We start from the raw sequence: 16,574 nt of genomic DNA on the forward strand, positions 1-16,574 counted from the left end.
GGGCGAGAGAGCATGCAGGCTTCAGAGCACACAGTGGTCAAGCCGCACACTCAGGCAAGGCCAGACGGCCGGCAAGCCCCGCGCCCCGCCTGCACAGCACCGGGCAGCTACCCACCCAAGAGGGGCCTACTGTGGAAACAGACCTACCTATCAGCTCACTAGACTATCAGCCTGGTTCTTCAATTTTAAATACAAATGAAGCGGGACTTCTCTGGCGGTCCAGTGGTTAGGACTCTGTGCTTTTTGCTGCGGAGGGCCCGGGTTCGATTCCTGGTCGGGGAACTAAGATCCCACAAGCCACATGGTATGGCCGAAAAACCTTTTTTAAATAAAATAAATACAAATGAACTAACATTCACCAGACACTGAGGGAAAAACAGCAGCCTGAAAAAGAATGACCAAAATAAACAACCAGAACCAGATCCCAGAGGAAATGGGATCATTTAAGGGCCAGGAGATAATTTTTAAAACAATTCTAATTAGTGTGTCAGAGAAAGTCAACCCAACTTGGCCTCTGTGAAGCAAGAGCAAGACGCTATGAAAATGAAATCATCAGAGGACCAGAAGAAAGAAGATTAAAATGGTGGCTCCCAATGAAAACCTTCACTCGGAGGTCTGGAGGACAACGTCAAGAAACATCTACCACCTACAGAAAGAAAAGACACGGATGGGAAAAGGAAGAGAACAGAAACAGCACACGGGATTGAAACCGTGCACCTCAGATTGGGACCTGAACCCACACGGCTGGGACTCGAACCCGGCCAAAACCCACGGTCTTCCAACTGAGATCACATACCTGGTTTCAGGACTTAATGAAGCTCAGGTTCTTGAAGTCTCATTGCAGAAAGAATTCAGTGAGAGACAAAGTGATCAGTAAGAAGTGGATTTACTTAGAAGCACACTCCACAGACAGAGTGTGGGCCATCCAGAAGGTGCGAAAGGCACCAGGACATGGGGGTTGTCAGTTTTTATAGGGGTGGGTAATTTCATAGGCTAATGAGTGGGAGGAGTATTCCAGCTATTTAGGGAAGGGGCAGGGATTTCCAGGAATGGGGCCACTGCCCACTTTTTGATCCTTATGGTCGGTCTTGGAACCGTCATGGTGCCTGTAGGTGTGTCATTTAACTTGCTGATGTGTTCCAGTGAGTGTATACTGAGGCTCAAGGTCTAATGGAAGTTGACTTGTCCACGATCTTGGACCCATTTGGTTCTAATAAGTTTATGTCATGTCCTTGGGCTATATCATTCTTTCAAAGGCTGTGCCCTGCCCCCTTCCCTCCTGTTTCAGGACCAATCTAGGAAGTCTAACAACTAATAGGATTTCCAGTAAGAGGAAATAAAGGAAACAGAGAGAAGGAAATTATCAAAGAAATAATAGAAAAAATATTCAGAGTGAAAGGCTAACATAAGACTTTAAATTGAAAGGGTCCAAAAGTACCCAGCGGAATGAATGAAAAAAAAAAAAATCCAACCTAGACACAGCATTACAAAACCCCACTACACTAAAGATAGAAGACATCTTATATGCTTCCAGAGAGGAAACTAACAGAGCAAACAAATGACAACAAAAAGCGAAGTTAGCTACAGAGAAATGAGAATTAAACTGGCATTGGATATCTTATTAGCAACAATGCTTTATTTAAGTCAAGAGATCAATGCCTTTAATATTCGGAGGGGAAATAAATTTAAATTCTGTATTCAGTCAAATCATAAATTAAAAGTGAGGGCAGGCACTTCCCTGGTGGTTCACTGGTTAGGACTCCGCACTCTCACTGCCAAGGGCCTCGGTTCAACCCCTGGTTGGGGAACTAAGATCCCACAAGCCACGTGGTGTGGCCAAAAAAAAAAAAAAAGTGAGGGCAAAACAAAAGATTCAAAGTTTTCCTCTCATTTATTCTTTCTGAGGAAGTACTTAAGAATGTACTTCAGCTAAACAAGAGTAAAACAAGAAAGAAAAAGACACAGCATCCAGAAGACAGTGGATCTAACCCAGGAAAGCAGCTGTGGAAGGGAAGTCTGTTGAGAGCTCAAAGCACGCCTCAAGAATCAGCTCTCCAGATTGGAGCGAAAAGAGAAGAACATTTTGGAAACAATGTTTCCAGAAGGAAGGAAGGAGATACATAGCAAATTATTGAAGTAAATGACTAGGTAATTTCAGAGTACAGGGCCTCCTCACCTTATGATGAGGTTACATGCAGATAAACCCATCCTAAGTCAAAAACGCATTTACTACACCTAACCTACACCATACCTCAGTCTAGCCTACCCCGAACGCGCTCAGAACACTAACATTAGCCTACAGCTGGGCACCACCATCTAACACAAAGCCTATTTTATAATAAAGTGCCGCTATCTCACGTAATTGAATACTGTACTGAATGTGAAAAACAGAATGGCTGTCTGGGTACAGAATGGTTGTAAGTGGTTTGCCCTCGTGATCTCAGGGCTGCCTGGGAGCTGTGAAATACAAGTACAGTACAGCTGACAGAGAAGCTGGGGGACAGCAAAGGACAGATGAGGTGCTGGGAAGGGAAGGCCGGAGGCTTCTCACTGATACTCTCCCCCAGCAGAGTGATACAACCTAGAGTACACGGAATAAGGACTAAAGATTTTGATATATTTAGGCTTCCAAAGGCAATTAAGAAAAAAACCCTGGAAATAATAATATAAACATCAAAAATTGGGAGGAGGAGGGAGGGAGGGTGAGGAAAATGTAAAGGAGCTAAGACTTTCATCTTCCACTGTGGGAAACTGATAATGTCAAAATTGATAAATCAAGAAAGAGGTGTATAAGCATATTACTCAGTTAAGTGTCTAGAAGAAATCACCAGAAGCACTAACCCCAGAAACTGTCTTAATGGTAGTTACTTCTGGAAGGCAGAACCAGGGTGGGTCAGAGTGGTACCAGAGCCTGTCTCTACCCAGATAAGCCTCCGTGCTATTTGATTATTTGACCGTGTGACTGCATGACTTTGATAAATGCCCCAGCCTACCCCAGACACTCTTATTCAGTGGGTCCAGACTCTGTATTCAAGAAAGCTCCTCAAGCAATTCTGATGACTGACCTCTGCATCCCATTCAGAGCTGAGAAATGATGATTTTATGACCTCATCTGATACCGAAGCCCCCTGAGGTAGGCTAGTCAGCTACTCGATTCCTCATTTCTCATTCAGAGAAACTGAGTCTCAGAGCAATTCCGTGATGTGGCCCTGAGCCTGGGGTATTTCTCGTGTTGGATGATGCTGGCGCCCTTCCCCACCCTGCTCTGGTGCTGTCCTGGCCGAGACCTGTCTGGCAAGGCTTCCCCTGCTGGTCACGGTTCAAACTGCACTTGTCCTTCAGCTCAGCTGTGCCGGGAGGGCTGCGGAGGACACCCGAGGGGACGGGGTGAGAGGCCTGTGCCAGTCTGTGCTGGAGCGGAGCCACGGAGCCTGGTACCGGCCCTGTCCTCCAGTCGTTGGAGGAGGCCACATGCCACCCTCCTCTGCCCGCTGGCACTGTCCCGAGTGGGCACCGCACAGCACAGGGCTCCCTCGTCTGCAGAAGGCAGAACAGAAACAAAAGTCTGCTAGTGCCCCAGACCCAAAGGAAGGCAGGAGGCCTTAATCAAACACTTTTACTTGCAGCAACAGTGACTAGAAACCAAACTTGAGAATGAGGGCAGAGCCCTATAATGCAGCTGGGAAATATTCTTAGTTCTTCCAAGGACTTGCCAGTTTTTCTTAATTTTTAATTGGGAAATATACTGTAAATATTAAATGTGTGTCTGTGTATATATATAACACACATATATATGTATATATATATACACACACACACATTTTACACACACACATATATACACATATACATACGCATATGTACATAAATATAAAATATATACTGTTTAAAGACCTAAAATTAAAGAACCTCCATGCATGGAGCACGCGGCCCAGGAAACAAATATTACCCGAAGTCTCTGCCCTGCCCTGCCAGGGATAATCATTTGCTGAATTAGGGATTAATCATTTCTTTTTTTTTGTCTTCCTAGTTTTATGAGGCATGAATGCATCCACAAGCAGTGTATTGTTTAGTTCTGCTTGTTTTTCAACGTGATCTAATCGGAATCAAGGAATCACACAGTATTTTATGTCTTGCTTTTCCGGCTCTATGTGTGTAGAGCCTTCCTTCCTGGCGTGTGTAGCTGGGTGGAGAAGTAGTCCAGTGCAGGATTTACTTACCTACTCTTATTGTTAGTTGTTATCTGGACTGTTTCTAGTTTTTTCTATGCTGCCAGAAAAACTCTTATGGGAGTGGCTGGCCTTTTAAAATGCCCCTCCTCCAGAGCCCCAGGTTTTGCCTCTGTACAGAATACCGGGCCTGTAGCTAGAGTTCTGGGAGTTCCCTGCACCCACGAGAAGATGGGATTCCCAGGGTCCCTTTGCTCCCTGGCGCGGCCTTACTCACACACAGAAGCCGTCTGCTTTGAACCTGAGACTCCCCACCCCTGCTCTAACAGCAGGGAGAACAACAGCCTTTTTAGAGGCAGTCTGGATTTCTGAGTCACACCGCTCTGCCTACTATCTGCCCCTTCTTCCCCGGGTAAGAGAACAGAGTTCCCAATGAAAGGGCTCCACTGATGGGCCACAGGCGTGAAAGCGTGAGAGCTGGAGCAGGAGGGGGCCAGGCTCTGCCCCGCCATCTGGCCCACAAGGTCCTCACATTTGCCACATGGCTACAGGGGGAACAAAGGAAACTGGACCGTGGTCAGGGCCAGGCATGTTTCCCTCTGTTACATATATTGTTCCATTTAAGGCTCATATAATTTTAAAGGTGGAAAAACAACAACAAAAGATGACTAACACTTTTGAGTACACACCATATGCCACTGTGCTAAGTGCTTTAGATACCTTATCCCAGTGGGTCATAACCCATGACAGTGGTGAGGAAATTAATTTAGGAGGTTAAGACCAGCATCTAAACAAAAGGAAACAGACAAGACTGGAATGAAGATGAGAATACTAGAGCGTGTCCCATAACGTAAGGGTAAGTACTGTTTTGTGAATTCTTTCTGTACCTTATATTCACATATATTTATCTATCTGCACTGGGTCACAATGTAAACTATATCTATATCTCTCACTGTGGATAGAGGCTAAAAAATCTTAAAACACCCTTTCTTGTCTCATTTATTTCCATCCTGACGTAGGTTCAGTTACTAACCTAATTTAACAAGAAAATAACTGCAGCTACTTCCTCAGCTTCACCTGGGTCACACAGCTCCGTCACCAACCACCCACCAGGCTCCCGCTGCTCTCCGTTTCCCTTTCCTCCCCCAGAACACGTGCTGCAGCCTCAGCCCAGGGCATCCTCCCCGCCCCTCTCACCAGCTCTTTGCACAGCTGGTTCCTTTCCATCCTTCAGGCCTCAGCTTGGGGGTCATGTCCACAGAGCCCTGGTCCCCAGCCCGAGCAGCCCCTCTCCTGTTCACGGCCATGTCGATGTGTCTCCTTGTTGCCATCTGCCTTCCCCACTACGACCCCAAAGGAGGTAACGTCTGATGCCCTCGCCTGTGTGTACCTGGCAGCAGGCACTTCCTAATTGGTTGGTTGAATACAGACATTCAAGTTCTCACAATTGGTAAATGGCAAAGCCAGGATCCCAGCCGGAGGAGCCCGGACCCCTTGACCCCTGCACTGTATATGAAAACTACAAAACAGCACCAGTAAGTGTTAGCGCTTGGCTGGGTCGGACTCCGACGCCCGTGCTCTATTAGGTCAACGGGGTAGGGGGGCCATGAGGGCCTCGCTGAACAGCCTTTTGTGGTCAGCTGAGAACTTGGAAGGGGTAAGTGAGGAGACAGCAAAACCTCAGGCTAGAAGAGAAGAAGTCTGCCAAAGAATAGAGAAATACCAGAAGAAGTCATCAGAGCAGCCAGCTTAGAAATGAGCTGGTGACTGGGACTAGAGAGGCGGGGCCGAGAAGCCTGAGGACCAAGGCCAAAGGGATACTTTGGCCGTGCTGCCACCTCGTGGCTGTGGAATGCTTGGCCCACAGGAAAAAAAAGAGAGGTGGGCTGGCCTGTGGGTTCATTCTTCAGGGGCCATTTACTGAACACCTGATGTGGGCCTGGCTGCTGGGGCCTGGAAATGAGTCTGACACGGCTCCAACATCCAAGGACCGCTGTTCCCTCCATCCGGGCAGTGACCCAACCCTGAGAGGTTTACTTCCCGCTTTTCACAGTAGCTTGTGGGGTGCACCCTCCCCGAAACAAGACTGAGAGGGCAGAGATGGTCTCTCATTCATCTCTGAAGCTCCAGCACCCAGCACAGGGCCCAGCACATCAGAACAGTCATAGTGGCTACAATTTAATATGTGCTAAGTGCTTCTAAAGACAGCTCATCAGTTCTCACATTTTACCTGAGGCACCTATGAGACCACCAAATGGAGGTGTCAAGTCAGTGTTTATTTCAGTATGAGCCTGGGGTTCTTGGAGAGGTCAGAGATGGAGAAATAAATGTGAACATCACCCACAGATGTGTTCAAAGACCAGGACCTCTCAACGACTTTCGTGTGCATGTGACTCACCTGGGGTTTTTGCTAAAATGCATATTCTGATTGTGCGGTCTGGAGCGGGCTCTGAGAGTCTGCATTTCCAGCAAGCTCTCAGGTGACACCAACGTTGCTGGTCCACAGACCACACTCTGAGTGGGAAAAATCTGGAACAGAAGTTGACAAACCATGGCCAGAGGGTCAAATCCAGCCTATGGCCTGTTTCCCTACATCCAGCAAGATAAGAGCAGTACTTTTATTTTTAAAAAGGTTAAAAAAGAAAAGACTATGTGACAGAGACCATTAGTGGCTCACAAAGCCTAATATATTTATCTCTGGTCCTTGACAGAAAAGGTCTGCCAACCCCTGATCTGGCATGTCATCCAGGGACAGGACGCACAGCGAAACGAGAGAGGGATGAGGGTGGAGCCCTGAGCCAGACTGTTACGACTTCCAAGTTGCCGTGCCTAGTTTCAGTAGGAAAAATAAGAGTATAATGCACTGTTTGTGCGCTTATGCTTAAAGACAGTGAGCCCTGGAAAAGATGAGCTAAAGCCTGAGGCTCCCAGGTGGGAGTGTGCCGCACTGGGGAAGAGGTGTAGACATCTTCGGGGCTGAATGGGGACAAACACCTGTCATCTTGATAATCCACTGCCTCTTTCAGCGCTTATCCTGGAAAAAAACGACAAAAACAGAAAGGCGGGGCAACAGCCACCAGCAACTGTGTGCAGCACCACAGAAGTACACGTGCTGAAAAAAATAATACGAAAGGGAGTTCTACAAGGTTGCTCTGTGGAGCAAAACCTTCTGAATTTTGGATGAGGGTGGGGAGGGTGGAGAGAGAAAAGGGTAAGGCAAGGGCAAGGGGTGCAGCAGAATAACGGCCCCAGAGCCTGTAGTTTGGGGGCTGCCCCACGTCGTGTTTGACTACAGTGTTTGGCTACTGTCATGCTTCTGCCACGCTGTGTTGACGACTATGTCTGCTTAAATGTCAGCGCCTGAGAAAGCAAATACAGCCGTCCATTTCCGTCAACGGGAACCGATCAATCTGGCCCTCTTTCAACAAAGGACCGGGCTCTTTTGCTTCCAGCCGTGAAAAGTTTGCTTGTCTCACATTAAGCATTCACATATATTTCTGAAGGACAACAAGAGAACCCTTTCTCGGGGGCGCAGAAAAGACTAAGTCTACCCAAAAGACCGTGGCAGGATATCTGTAAAGCCAAACTGTTCTTAAATGCTGGAGGGCAAATAAAGACAGAAGGATATTATAAAACTGTCCTGGGCTGCAAAGTACATCCCAGAATTTCCTGGTTGGAAGGAACCTTCAAGGTCAACCAGGCTGCCTCATGCTTCCCACAAAGCTGTCTCCTGAATCTAACCGTCTAAAGGAGAAAAGCTCACATCACGTCTGGCTTTAGGCATGGAATATTCTTCTTCTTCCTCTTCTTACTAAATTAAAAAATACTTGTGATCAAAACCAAATCACTGCCTTTTAACCCACAAACTCCTGCCCTTCTCAAGTCCTTCCTCAATCACACTGTCTCTCCCCTAGAAAGTGAGTTCCTTCGGGGAACTAACTCATCTTGCGGCACCCAGCACACTGCTCATTCCACAGCCGCGTGGTGAGCAAGTCCTCGGTCGACTAAAGATCTCAGTTTTTCTGCCACCTTTTTGCTGTGTGATCTTAGACAACTTCCTTAACCTTCCCAAACTGCATTTTCCTCACCTGTAAAGTCCTATCACAACAGGGCTATTTTGAAGACTAAACAGAATGACACATGTAGAATACTTAGAACGGTGGCTAGCACAACAGTAAGGGTTTAATAAGTGCTGACAATCATTATTATTCAATTAGTAGATGAAACCGTTCTGTCCTATGAATCACACTACCACCCCAAAACACATCACACCAGAACTGGGTTTCTCAGCCTCGGCACCATTGCCATTTCTTTGCTGTGGAGGCCCACCCTGTGTTTTGTAGGACATCTAGCAGCATCTCTGGTCTCCGCCTTGTAGGTACCAGCAGCACCCCACCTCCCCAGGTCTGACAACCAAAAATGTCTTCAGAGATTGCTAAATGTCCCCTTCTTCCTCCATAAGGAACTACTGCACTAGAATATGCAAATCAGTTGTGGAGTGGTCACCGCACCCCCTGATTCCCCACCATCCCACTCTCCCCACAGGCAGCCACCCCCACCCCACGTGCTCACCACTCAGTTGCCGTGGAGGGAACAGGTGATAGGTGCTGTAGATATCATTGGAGAACTGCAGCTGGAGCTCAGGGCTGCCCTTCAGGAGCTGGGCAACGTGGTCCACCTGAAATGGTGTCTTCTCCAGGATCACAATGGCATCCTCTCCGTCCCCATCCCCAGAAGCCTCATTAACCTGTGGGTGAGACGCCGTCAGTGGGCCCAGGGGCAGAACCACAGGTGAGGTCTGGAGAGCAAAGGTAAAAGATGTAAAAGCTCCCAGGGCCTCTGCAATCCCAACACTTGGGATTTCCTTCCCTGCAGTCTTCCCTCTGGGGAAGTCTAGCCGATGGCGCCCATGTTTCTTCTCCCAGAGAAGGCATCGCATCAACCCAAATCCTTGTGGCAGCGCTCACATCCTCCTTCTAAAAGATGCAAAGCTTCTCAGCTGTCTTCTATTTTAGGCTCACAAGGCCTCTGTCAAATTCTCCCCATTTTACAGATGAAGAAACTGAGGTCCAGAGAAGACTGTTTGCCCAAAGTCACACGAATAGTCAATGTTGAAACAAAAACCAGAATCTGGGTATCCCAACAGGCTTCTAGGTCGAAGGTTCTCATGGCTAAAATCTTCAGCAGGTGCTGCAGACTGAAGACAGGTAGGGCTGAGAGAACCAGACAGAACCTTGTAAAAAACAAGTTGCAGGGACCTCCCTGTCAGTCCAGTGGTTAAGACTCCGCGCTTACAATGCAGGGGGCGTGGGTTCAATCCCTGGTCTGGGAACTAGGATCCAGCACCGCCAAAAAACAGAGAGAGACACAGAGAGGCATGGAAGCCTCGGCCAGGTCCCCCTGATGCTGTCAAAAGTGAGAGCTCCTGCCAGGAGTTCTGGAGAACCCTTGGGCAGCGTCCTCACTAGTTCTTGAGGTGGTCTCCAGTCTCTCCTCAGCCCCTGCTGGAAAGCTGAGCGCATGGCATTAGAGGCAGCGGTGTCTGCCTACCTGAAGATACTCTGCTCTCCTGAAGACCAAGGATGGTAACTTTCATCACTACGTCCCCTGCACCCAGCTCAGTGCTGGCCTGTCAGCGCGTGATATGTGGAACTGAATCACCAGTTTAATAAAGAACTGAATCACCAATTTAATAAACTGTCTCCTCGGTTGGGGCTGGAGTTCTGTATAGCAAGGATCAGACCTCCCACATTCTCTATGTCCCTACCTGGATGAGCAAGACCGTCCAGAACTTGCTGGGTTCCTAGCATCTTACAGGTTTAATGAATGACTGATGAATGCTTAGAGACTTCAACATGTGATTTTGAATCGGCAATACACTCTACAAATGTTAGTTTTTTTTAGTAAAAGAGGAATTAGGAAAATTAGCCCTACGCGTGTTAATTCCCTTAATTTCACAGGTAGTCTTGCCTCCTCCACGAACTAACCCCCCTGCATTTTAGTGCACTCTGCCTTCCCCGCTCCCCACCCCGAGGAATGCGCTTGGTATTTTCCGAAGAATCTAAAAAAAAAAAAAAAAAAAAAAAAAAAATCCGCCTCCGAGGCGACGATTGGGTCACTCCTTCCCGCATCCCCTCCCCAGGGCTGCCTAATGGTACCTTCCCGTGTAGGAAAATGATTTTGTCCCGCGCAGACTCCCTCAGCACTTTTTTCACTCTAAAGCCGGAGAAAGGTAAGCGGACAGGGGCAGAGGTACCATTCCCAACGCCCGCTTCCTTCCCCTCTGTGCTGGGCGCCTCCGCCTCCTCAGCATCCAGTTCGCGCTTTCTCTTGTTGGGCTGCGGCGCTGTGTCCGCCATGCTGCCCGGCGGGAGGTGTGCGCCTGCGCGAACCCGGCCGCGGCCCCGCCCCTCCCGACCGCCTCCTCCCACCTCCGCCAAGGAGCGGTGACTACAACTCCCGACGTGGTCCGCGCCGGAGTCCGCATCCCTTCCGGCCCTAGGGAGCCTCGGAGCGCTGATCACTGGGATCCGCCCGTAACGAGTGTTTTAATTCAAGTTACCTCCCCTTGGTCCCCTGGTGCTAGCCGGCCCGAGTGGAGGCCGGTGCTGAGGGCAGCGAGAAGGCAACAAGGCCTTAAAGAGGCGGGCTAGAGAGGCTGCAGAAAGAGGGCTGCCCCAGCCTCCCAGAGGCAGGAGCCAAAAGACGCCGTTTGGACTCTGAATGCTTTGACACTTTGGTTGAATGCACATTTTAATCAAAATTACACCCACATTGATTAGAGTGGAAGGGATGTTTCGGAAATAAATCTGTTGAGCCAATCTGTTTCTTGGTCAATGTGTTTTTAGAGAGAGCCCTTAAATCATTTCCAGTTTTCACCCGTTTTCATTTTTACAGAAATGTTCATCATGTTCAGTTCTCAGTACTTTTTGCTGAAAAGAAAGGTAAGTGAACAGGGACTGAAATACATTTGTAAAACCTCCAGCCTGGAGGCTCCTGCCCTTCTGTATCCACATTACTAAACCGAGCTTGTGTCTGCTCCCCCCAGCCCGCCAGTCTACCCACCCTGGGTTGTGGTGAAGGAAAGTAGCAAGGCTCTCAAGGTAGGGCCAAGCAAGGAGAGTGGGCAGCTCATGCTCAAAAGACTTGAACTCCCTGATGACTTTCAGGGATGCGATTTTAAAGACAAGATGAGGGAGAGGGTCACGGGGTGCCTGATCAGCTCCTGGACTTCTTCTGATTGGCTGGTGGTGATGTAACTAGGTGGTATTTCTGGAGTCAACATCAACCTTCTAGTCCAGCGAGGCTGGGAGTCTACGCAGTTATGGTCAGCATGCGGTTTGCAGTTAACTTGTTCCACCTGGTGGGGGCTTCAGTCTCTGAAAAATAACTCAGGGATATGGCTCAGGATATTATCTCTAGCCCTGGAGGAGGAACTAAGGGTCCTTGACTTTGTTTTATGGCTAAACTATTATTATTTTTGTCTTGCTTGACTGTTTTCCTTTGTCTCTGCATTTCCTCACTTCTCTGATTCAACTTGCTCTTTGGAACTCTGGGAAGGCCTAGGAGGCTGAAGCTTTTCTACAAACTTGAGATGGGGGTGGGGCTGGGGTCTGCTCCCAGGAAAGCCTCACAGTGTCCTGCTCTGTTTCGCCCACTTGGACCATGTGTCCACTGTGCGACCAAGGTTGTGATTTGCAGCATGAATATGATTCATCCATCAGTTTCTTTTCTTTATTTGGCCATGTAAAATTTTAATTTATAACTTCTCTGCAACCTCCCAGTGCTCGAGCACACCCTTCCAGGGACCAATGGCACATAAGCATCACCTCCTGAGAAGTGAGCTCACCCCTGCTGAAACCTGCCAACTGGAAAAAAAAAAAAGCACAATGTAAAAGTTAAAAGTTGTATTTTATTCGGGGACCTTACTGAGGACTACAGCCCGGGAGACGGACTGTCAGGATGGCTCTGAGGAGCTATTCCAAAGAGGTAAGGGAGGAGCCGGGATATATAGGAGCTTTTGCTGAAAAAAAAATGTAGTTGAACATCAAAAGGTTACTGCTAGGGGACTTCCCTGGGGGTCCAGTGGGTAAGACTCCACACTCCCAATGCAGGGGGCCCCAGTTCGATCCCTGGTCGGGGAACTAGATCCCGCATGCATGCCACAACTGAGGATCCCCCATGCCGCGATGAAGGTCCCACGTGCCACAACTAAGACCTGGAGCAGCCAAAATAAATACATAAATAAATAATATAATTAATTAATTTTAAAAAGATTACTGCTAATCACAAAAAAGAGACATCTCAAGCTAATGATTTTAGTGCTTGTCTGTGTATGGGAAAATGCAAGAGTCTGGGCTCCTTGGAATTATTCCTTAGATATGCATCTTAACTATCTAGGGCCGGTATCCTGTTTTTCTCCATCCTGAGTCCCCTCAGGGTGCACCATGGGGTGGCTGTGTGGCTGATGGCTTGATGGTGGCAATATTTGTTGTTTCCTGAAATAGTAGGTGACATTTTTTTTGTCAGCAAACCATTGGTATTTTCTACTCACCACCCTTACTTTTTAAATTTTTTTAAATTTGGTAGGAGGGAGCATATTGGGTTTTCAAAGCACTCTTGGGTGAGCTTGCACTAGTCCAGTTAAATTTATAGCACTTTCTCTAGCTCCTCTTCCCCGTCCCCCCATAAGCATGAGTGACCAGCTGGGCTATTAGCAAACTGGTTGAAATATGGTGGCTTTGGTGGAAACTTCAGGAGAGTGAAGTCTCTGCTTTCCAGAAAAATAATTGTCACTCAAAGTGAAATTTTTCTTTGAAATAATTTTTTTAAAAAAGAAAAGAAACAGCTCTCAGCCTTAGTGCCATCTCCTGAGAAACCTCCGCGCCATGAGAGCGAAGTGGAGGAAGAAGTGAATGCGCAGGCTGAAGCGCCAAAGAAGAAAGATGAGGCAGAGGTCCAAGTAAAATCGTACACCCATGGAGGCCACAGGAGCAAAAACAAGGGAAGCCAGAGGCCAGGGATGCTGGTAGAAATTGTTGGGCTGCATACCTACTGTCTAGAACTTGTCTCAGTGGATCTGGAACATGTATGGCCATTCTGATTGCCTCGACAACCTTTGAGAGACCCACCTTGCTCACATCAAAATGGCCCCTTTTGGTCCTTTGCCCTGGACCTGTGTCATTCTGTACTAGTTCTGTCCTCAGCTGCGGCTGAATGTAATGTGTACAGTAAATCATCTCTTTTGCTGTCTTAGCTGACGAAAAAAAAGAACAGAAAAGAAGAATACACTTGGCCCTTGAACAACATGAGTTAGAACTGCAGGGTCTACATATACTCAGATTTTTTTTTAATAGTAAATACTGCATTACTACATGAATCCACAGATACGGGTCCAGAGGGTCAACTGTAGAGTTGTAGCTGGTTTTCTACTGCACAGAGGGTCGGCGCCCTTAAGCCCCACATTGTTGGAGGACCAACTGTATAATTCTAATTAGAATATGCATAAGGTCAGAATTCTACTCATAAGAGGGCCTGGCTCAAGGAAAAGATGAGCTCATAGGGAGCCTCAGCCCCCAGAGGACCTGCTGGAATACCAGACAGCAGAGTGTAAGGGACCTTTACAGCAGTAAATCTTCACTTGGCTTCAGAGGCATTTGTCTGTTGAAAATTTTTTAGTTCAGCTTGTTTGGAAACATTAGAAGGCTCTGCACTGTCCTATCCAGTAGCCATTAGCCACATGTAACTTTACATTTAAATTAATTAGAATTAAATGAAATTTAAAATTCAGTTCCTCAGTCATACAACCACGTTTCAAGTGCTTGATAGCCACGTATGGCTCGTATCACATTGGACAGCACAGATGTGGAACATTTCGATCACCACAGAAAGTTCGACTGGACGTTGCTGTATTAGAAGGTTGTTACTGGGAAGCCCTAGTCTATAAGCATCAATCCTTCCATTTTCTTGTGGAATCTCAAAACTTCTCCCTTTTATTTTACTTACTTATTTATTTATTTATTTATTTATTTATTTTAGTTTAAAGAAGGACTAGACACTTCCACTTCAGGTAGTATGACAGACTAGATATTCTAAAAACAATCAGCTAAAAACACCTAAACATTCTGGATACAAAATTTAAAACATCCCTTCGTTACATTCCTGCGCTCCCAAGAAAATAAAATTTTCAGAAACAAAAAATGTGGGAGCACAAATCTATAGAATAGTAAGTGGGTATTGAAGCTGAAGTTCTAAGGGTGATGGCTTGTTTCTGGAAATCTAGAGCCTTGGGCTTTAAAATGTGATGTTTAAGGCGCAGATCTGGGTTCATGCAAGCGAGGAGTTGGAAGAGAAAACTTCCCAGAGAGCCAAGATCTCTAAAGGGCCCCCACCTCAATGAAAGGGCCAACTACTTAAAAAGTAAAATAAAAGCAGCCCTACTAAAGGAGACAAGATGTTTAGGAAACTTATCCGCCTCAACATCTGGCTCCAGAGGGGAGAAGAAAAGAAAAGACAAAAAACCCTGAAAATTTGTAATCACAGGCCAATCTCCATGCAGGTTTAGAATTCAGATTCATACTGCCTACATGATCTGGGAATTCAAACTGAAAAATCTATTTCAGCCAGTCTTGTATTCTTCACTGTTTATGCCAAATTGACTCCAGAAGAAATGAAAAATCTAAATAGATCTATAACTCTTTAAGATACAGAAATTGCAGTTTAAATCCGCCCCACTCCCCCCTCGCAAAACACGCTAGGTCCAACTGGATTTACAGATTAGTCTACTAAACATTCAAGGAACAATTAATTCCAAGCTTTAACTCATCAATGAATAGAAAAAAGGGACCACTCCCCAATTATTTTAGAAAGCTGATATAACCTTGGTAACACAGCCAGAAAAGGATAATACAAGAAAGGATAATTATGGGCCAATCTTACATACGGATATAGATGTAAAAATCATAAAGAAAATGTTAGCAATCTGAATCCTGCAATTTAAACAAAGTTAATAATACATCACGATCAAGATAAGTTTACCCCAGGAATATAAGACCAGCTTAACATTAGAAAATCTAATGTTATTCACTGCATTACCATTTAAAAGGGGAAAAAAAACATCATTTCAGTAGATGCGGAAATTTTAGAATATATTTCAAACCCATTCAAGATAAGTAAAACTCTTAATCAACTAGAAACAACAGGAAACTTAACAGCTTGTTTAAAAATATGTACCAGGCCGCTCTTGCCTTCTGAGATGGCCCACACTCTGTCTGTGGAGTGTGTATCTCTCTAAATAAACCCACTTCTTACCTATCACTTTGTCTCTCACTGAATTCTTTCTGCCAGGACACATCAAGAACCTGAGCTTTGGGGCTTCCCTGGTGGCGCAGTGGTTGAGAGTCTGCCTGCTAATGCAGGGGACACGGGTTCGAGCCCTGGTCTGGGAAGATCCCACATGCCACGGAGCAACTAGGCCCATGAGCCACAACTACTGAGCCTGCGCGTCTGGAGCCTGTGCTCCGCAACAGGAGAGGCCGCGATAGTGAGAGGCCCGCGCACCACGATGAGGAGTGGCCCCCGCTCGCTGCAACTGGAGGGAGCCCTCGCGCAGCAACGAAGACCCAACACAGCCATAAATAAATAAATAAATTAATTAATTAAAAAAAAAAATGTACCAAACCCAAAACGTACAACAGTTACCACATATAACGGTGAAATGTTTGAAGCATTCCCTTTGAAATCATGATTTAGACAAAGTTGCCACTTTCAATATCTTACTGGTGATCCTAGGCAGCAGAGAAAGACAAGTTTTTGTTTTGTCTTGCAAATTATATGATTGTCTTTATAGACACCCAACAAAATCTATAGTCTTATAGAATAAATAATTCAGCAGTTTGCTTATATTAAATCAATATGAGGTGGTGGTCCAGTGGTCAAGACTCCACGCTCCCAATGCAGCGGGCCCGGGGTTCAATCCCTGGTTGGGGAACTAGATCCCACACGCATGCTGCAACTAAGAGTTCGCCTGCCGCAACTAAGAAAAAAAGATCCCGCGTGCTGCAACTAAGACCCGGTGGACGTAATGAGAAGCCCGCGCACCACAACGAAGAGTAGCCACCGCTCACCGCAACTAGAGAAAGCCCGCGCGCAGCAATGAAGACCCAACGCAGCCAAAAATAAATAAATTTATAGAAAAAAAAAGACCCGGTGCAGCCAAAATGAATGCATGAGTAAATAAATAAATAAATAAATTTTTTTTTTTAAAAAACCTTCTACAGTAGCAACAGAAAATACGACGTACTAAGGAATAAATCTCATAAAAAATGTGACTGACCAATATGGAAAAGATTTATAAAGTTTTATTGAAATACATTTAAAGACATGAATAAATGGAGACATGCCATT

The 16,574-nt window shown here is 46.3% G+C and overlaps 1 protein-coding gene across 2 annotated transcripts in view; it reads right to left on the reverse strand.

Moving 5' to 3' along the window:
• Positions 1-10,561, reverse strand: part of DCPS (decapping enzyme, scavenger) — a 35,972-nt gene extending 25,411 nt beyond the window's left edge. For both annotated transcript variants that reach the window (XM_059929233.1, XM_059929232.1), the window contains exons 1-2: positions 10,328-10,561; positions 8,742-8,916 (exon numbers count right to left, since the gene is read on the reverse strand). In XM_059929233.1, coding sequence (XP_059785216.1) covers positions 8,742-8,916; positions 10,328-10,528 — 376 coding nt within the window. In that variant the 5' untranslated portion in view covers positions 10,529-10,561. The remainder of the gene's footprint in view (positions 1-8,741; positions 8,917-10,327) is intronic.
• Between the last annotated feature and the right edge of the window lie 6,013 nt (positions 10,562-16,574).

The sequence above is a fragment of the Balaenoptera ricei genome, chromosome 8 (genome assembly GCF_028023285.1).
Source record: "Balaenoptera ricei isolate mBalRic1 chromosome 8, mBalRic1.hap2, whole genome shotgun sequence".
In the NCBI taxonomy this organism is placed as follows: Eukaryota; Metazoa; Chordata; class Mammalia; order Artiodactyla; family Balaenopteridae; genus Balaenoptera; species Balaenoptera ricei.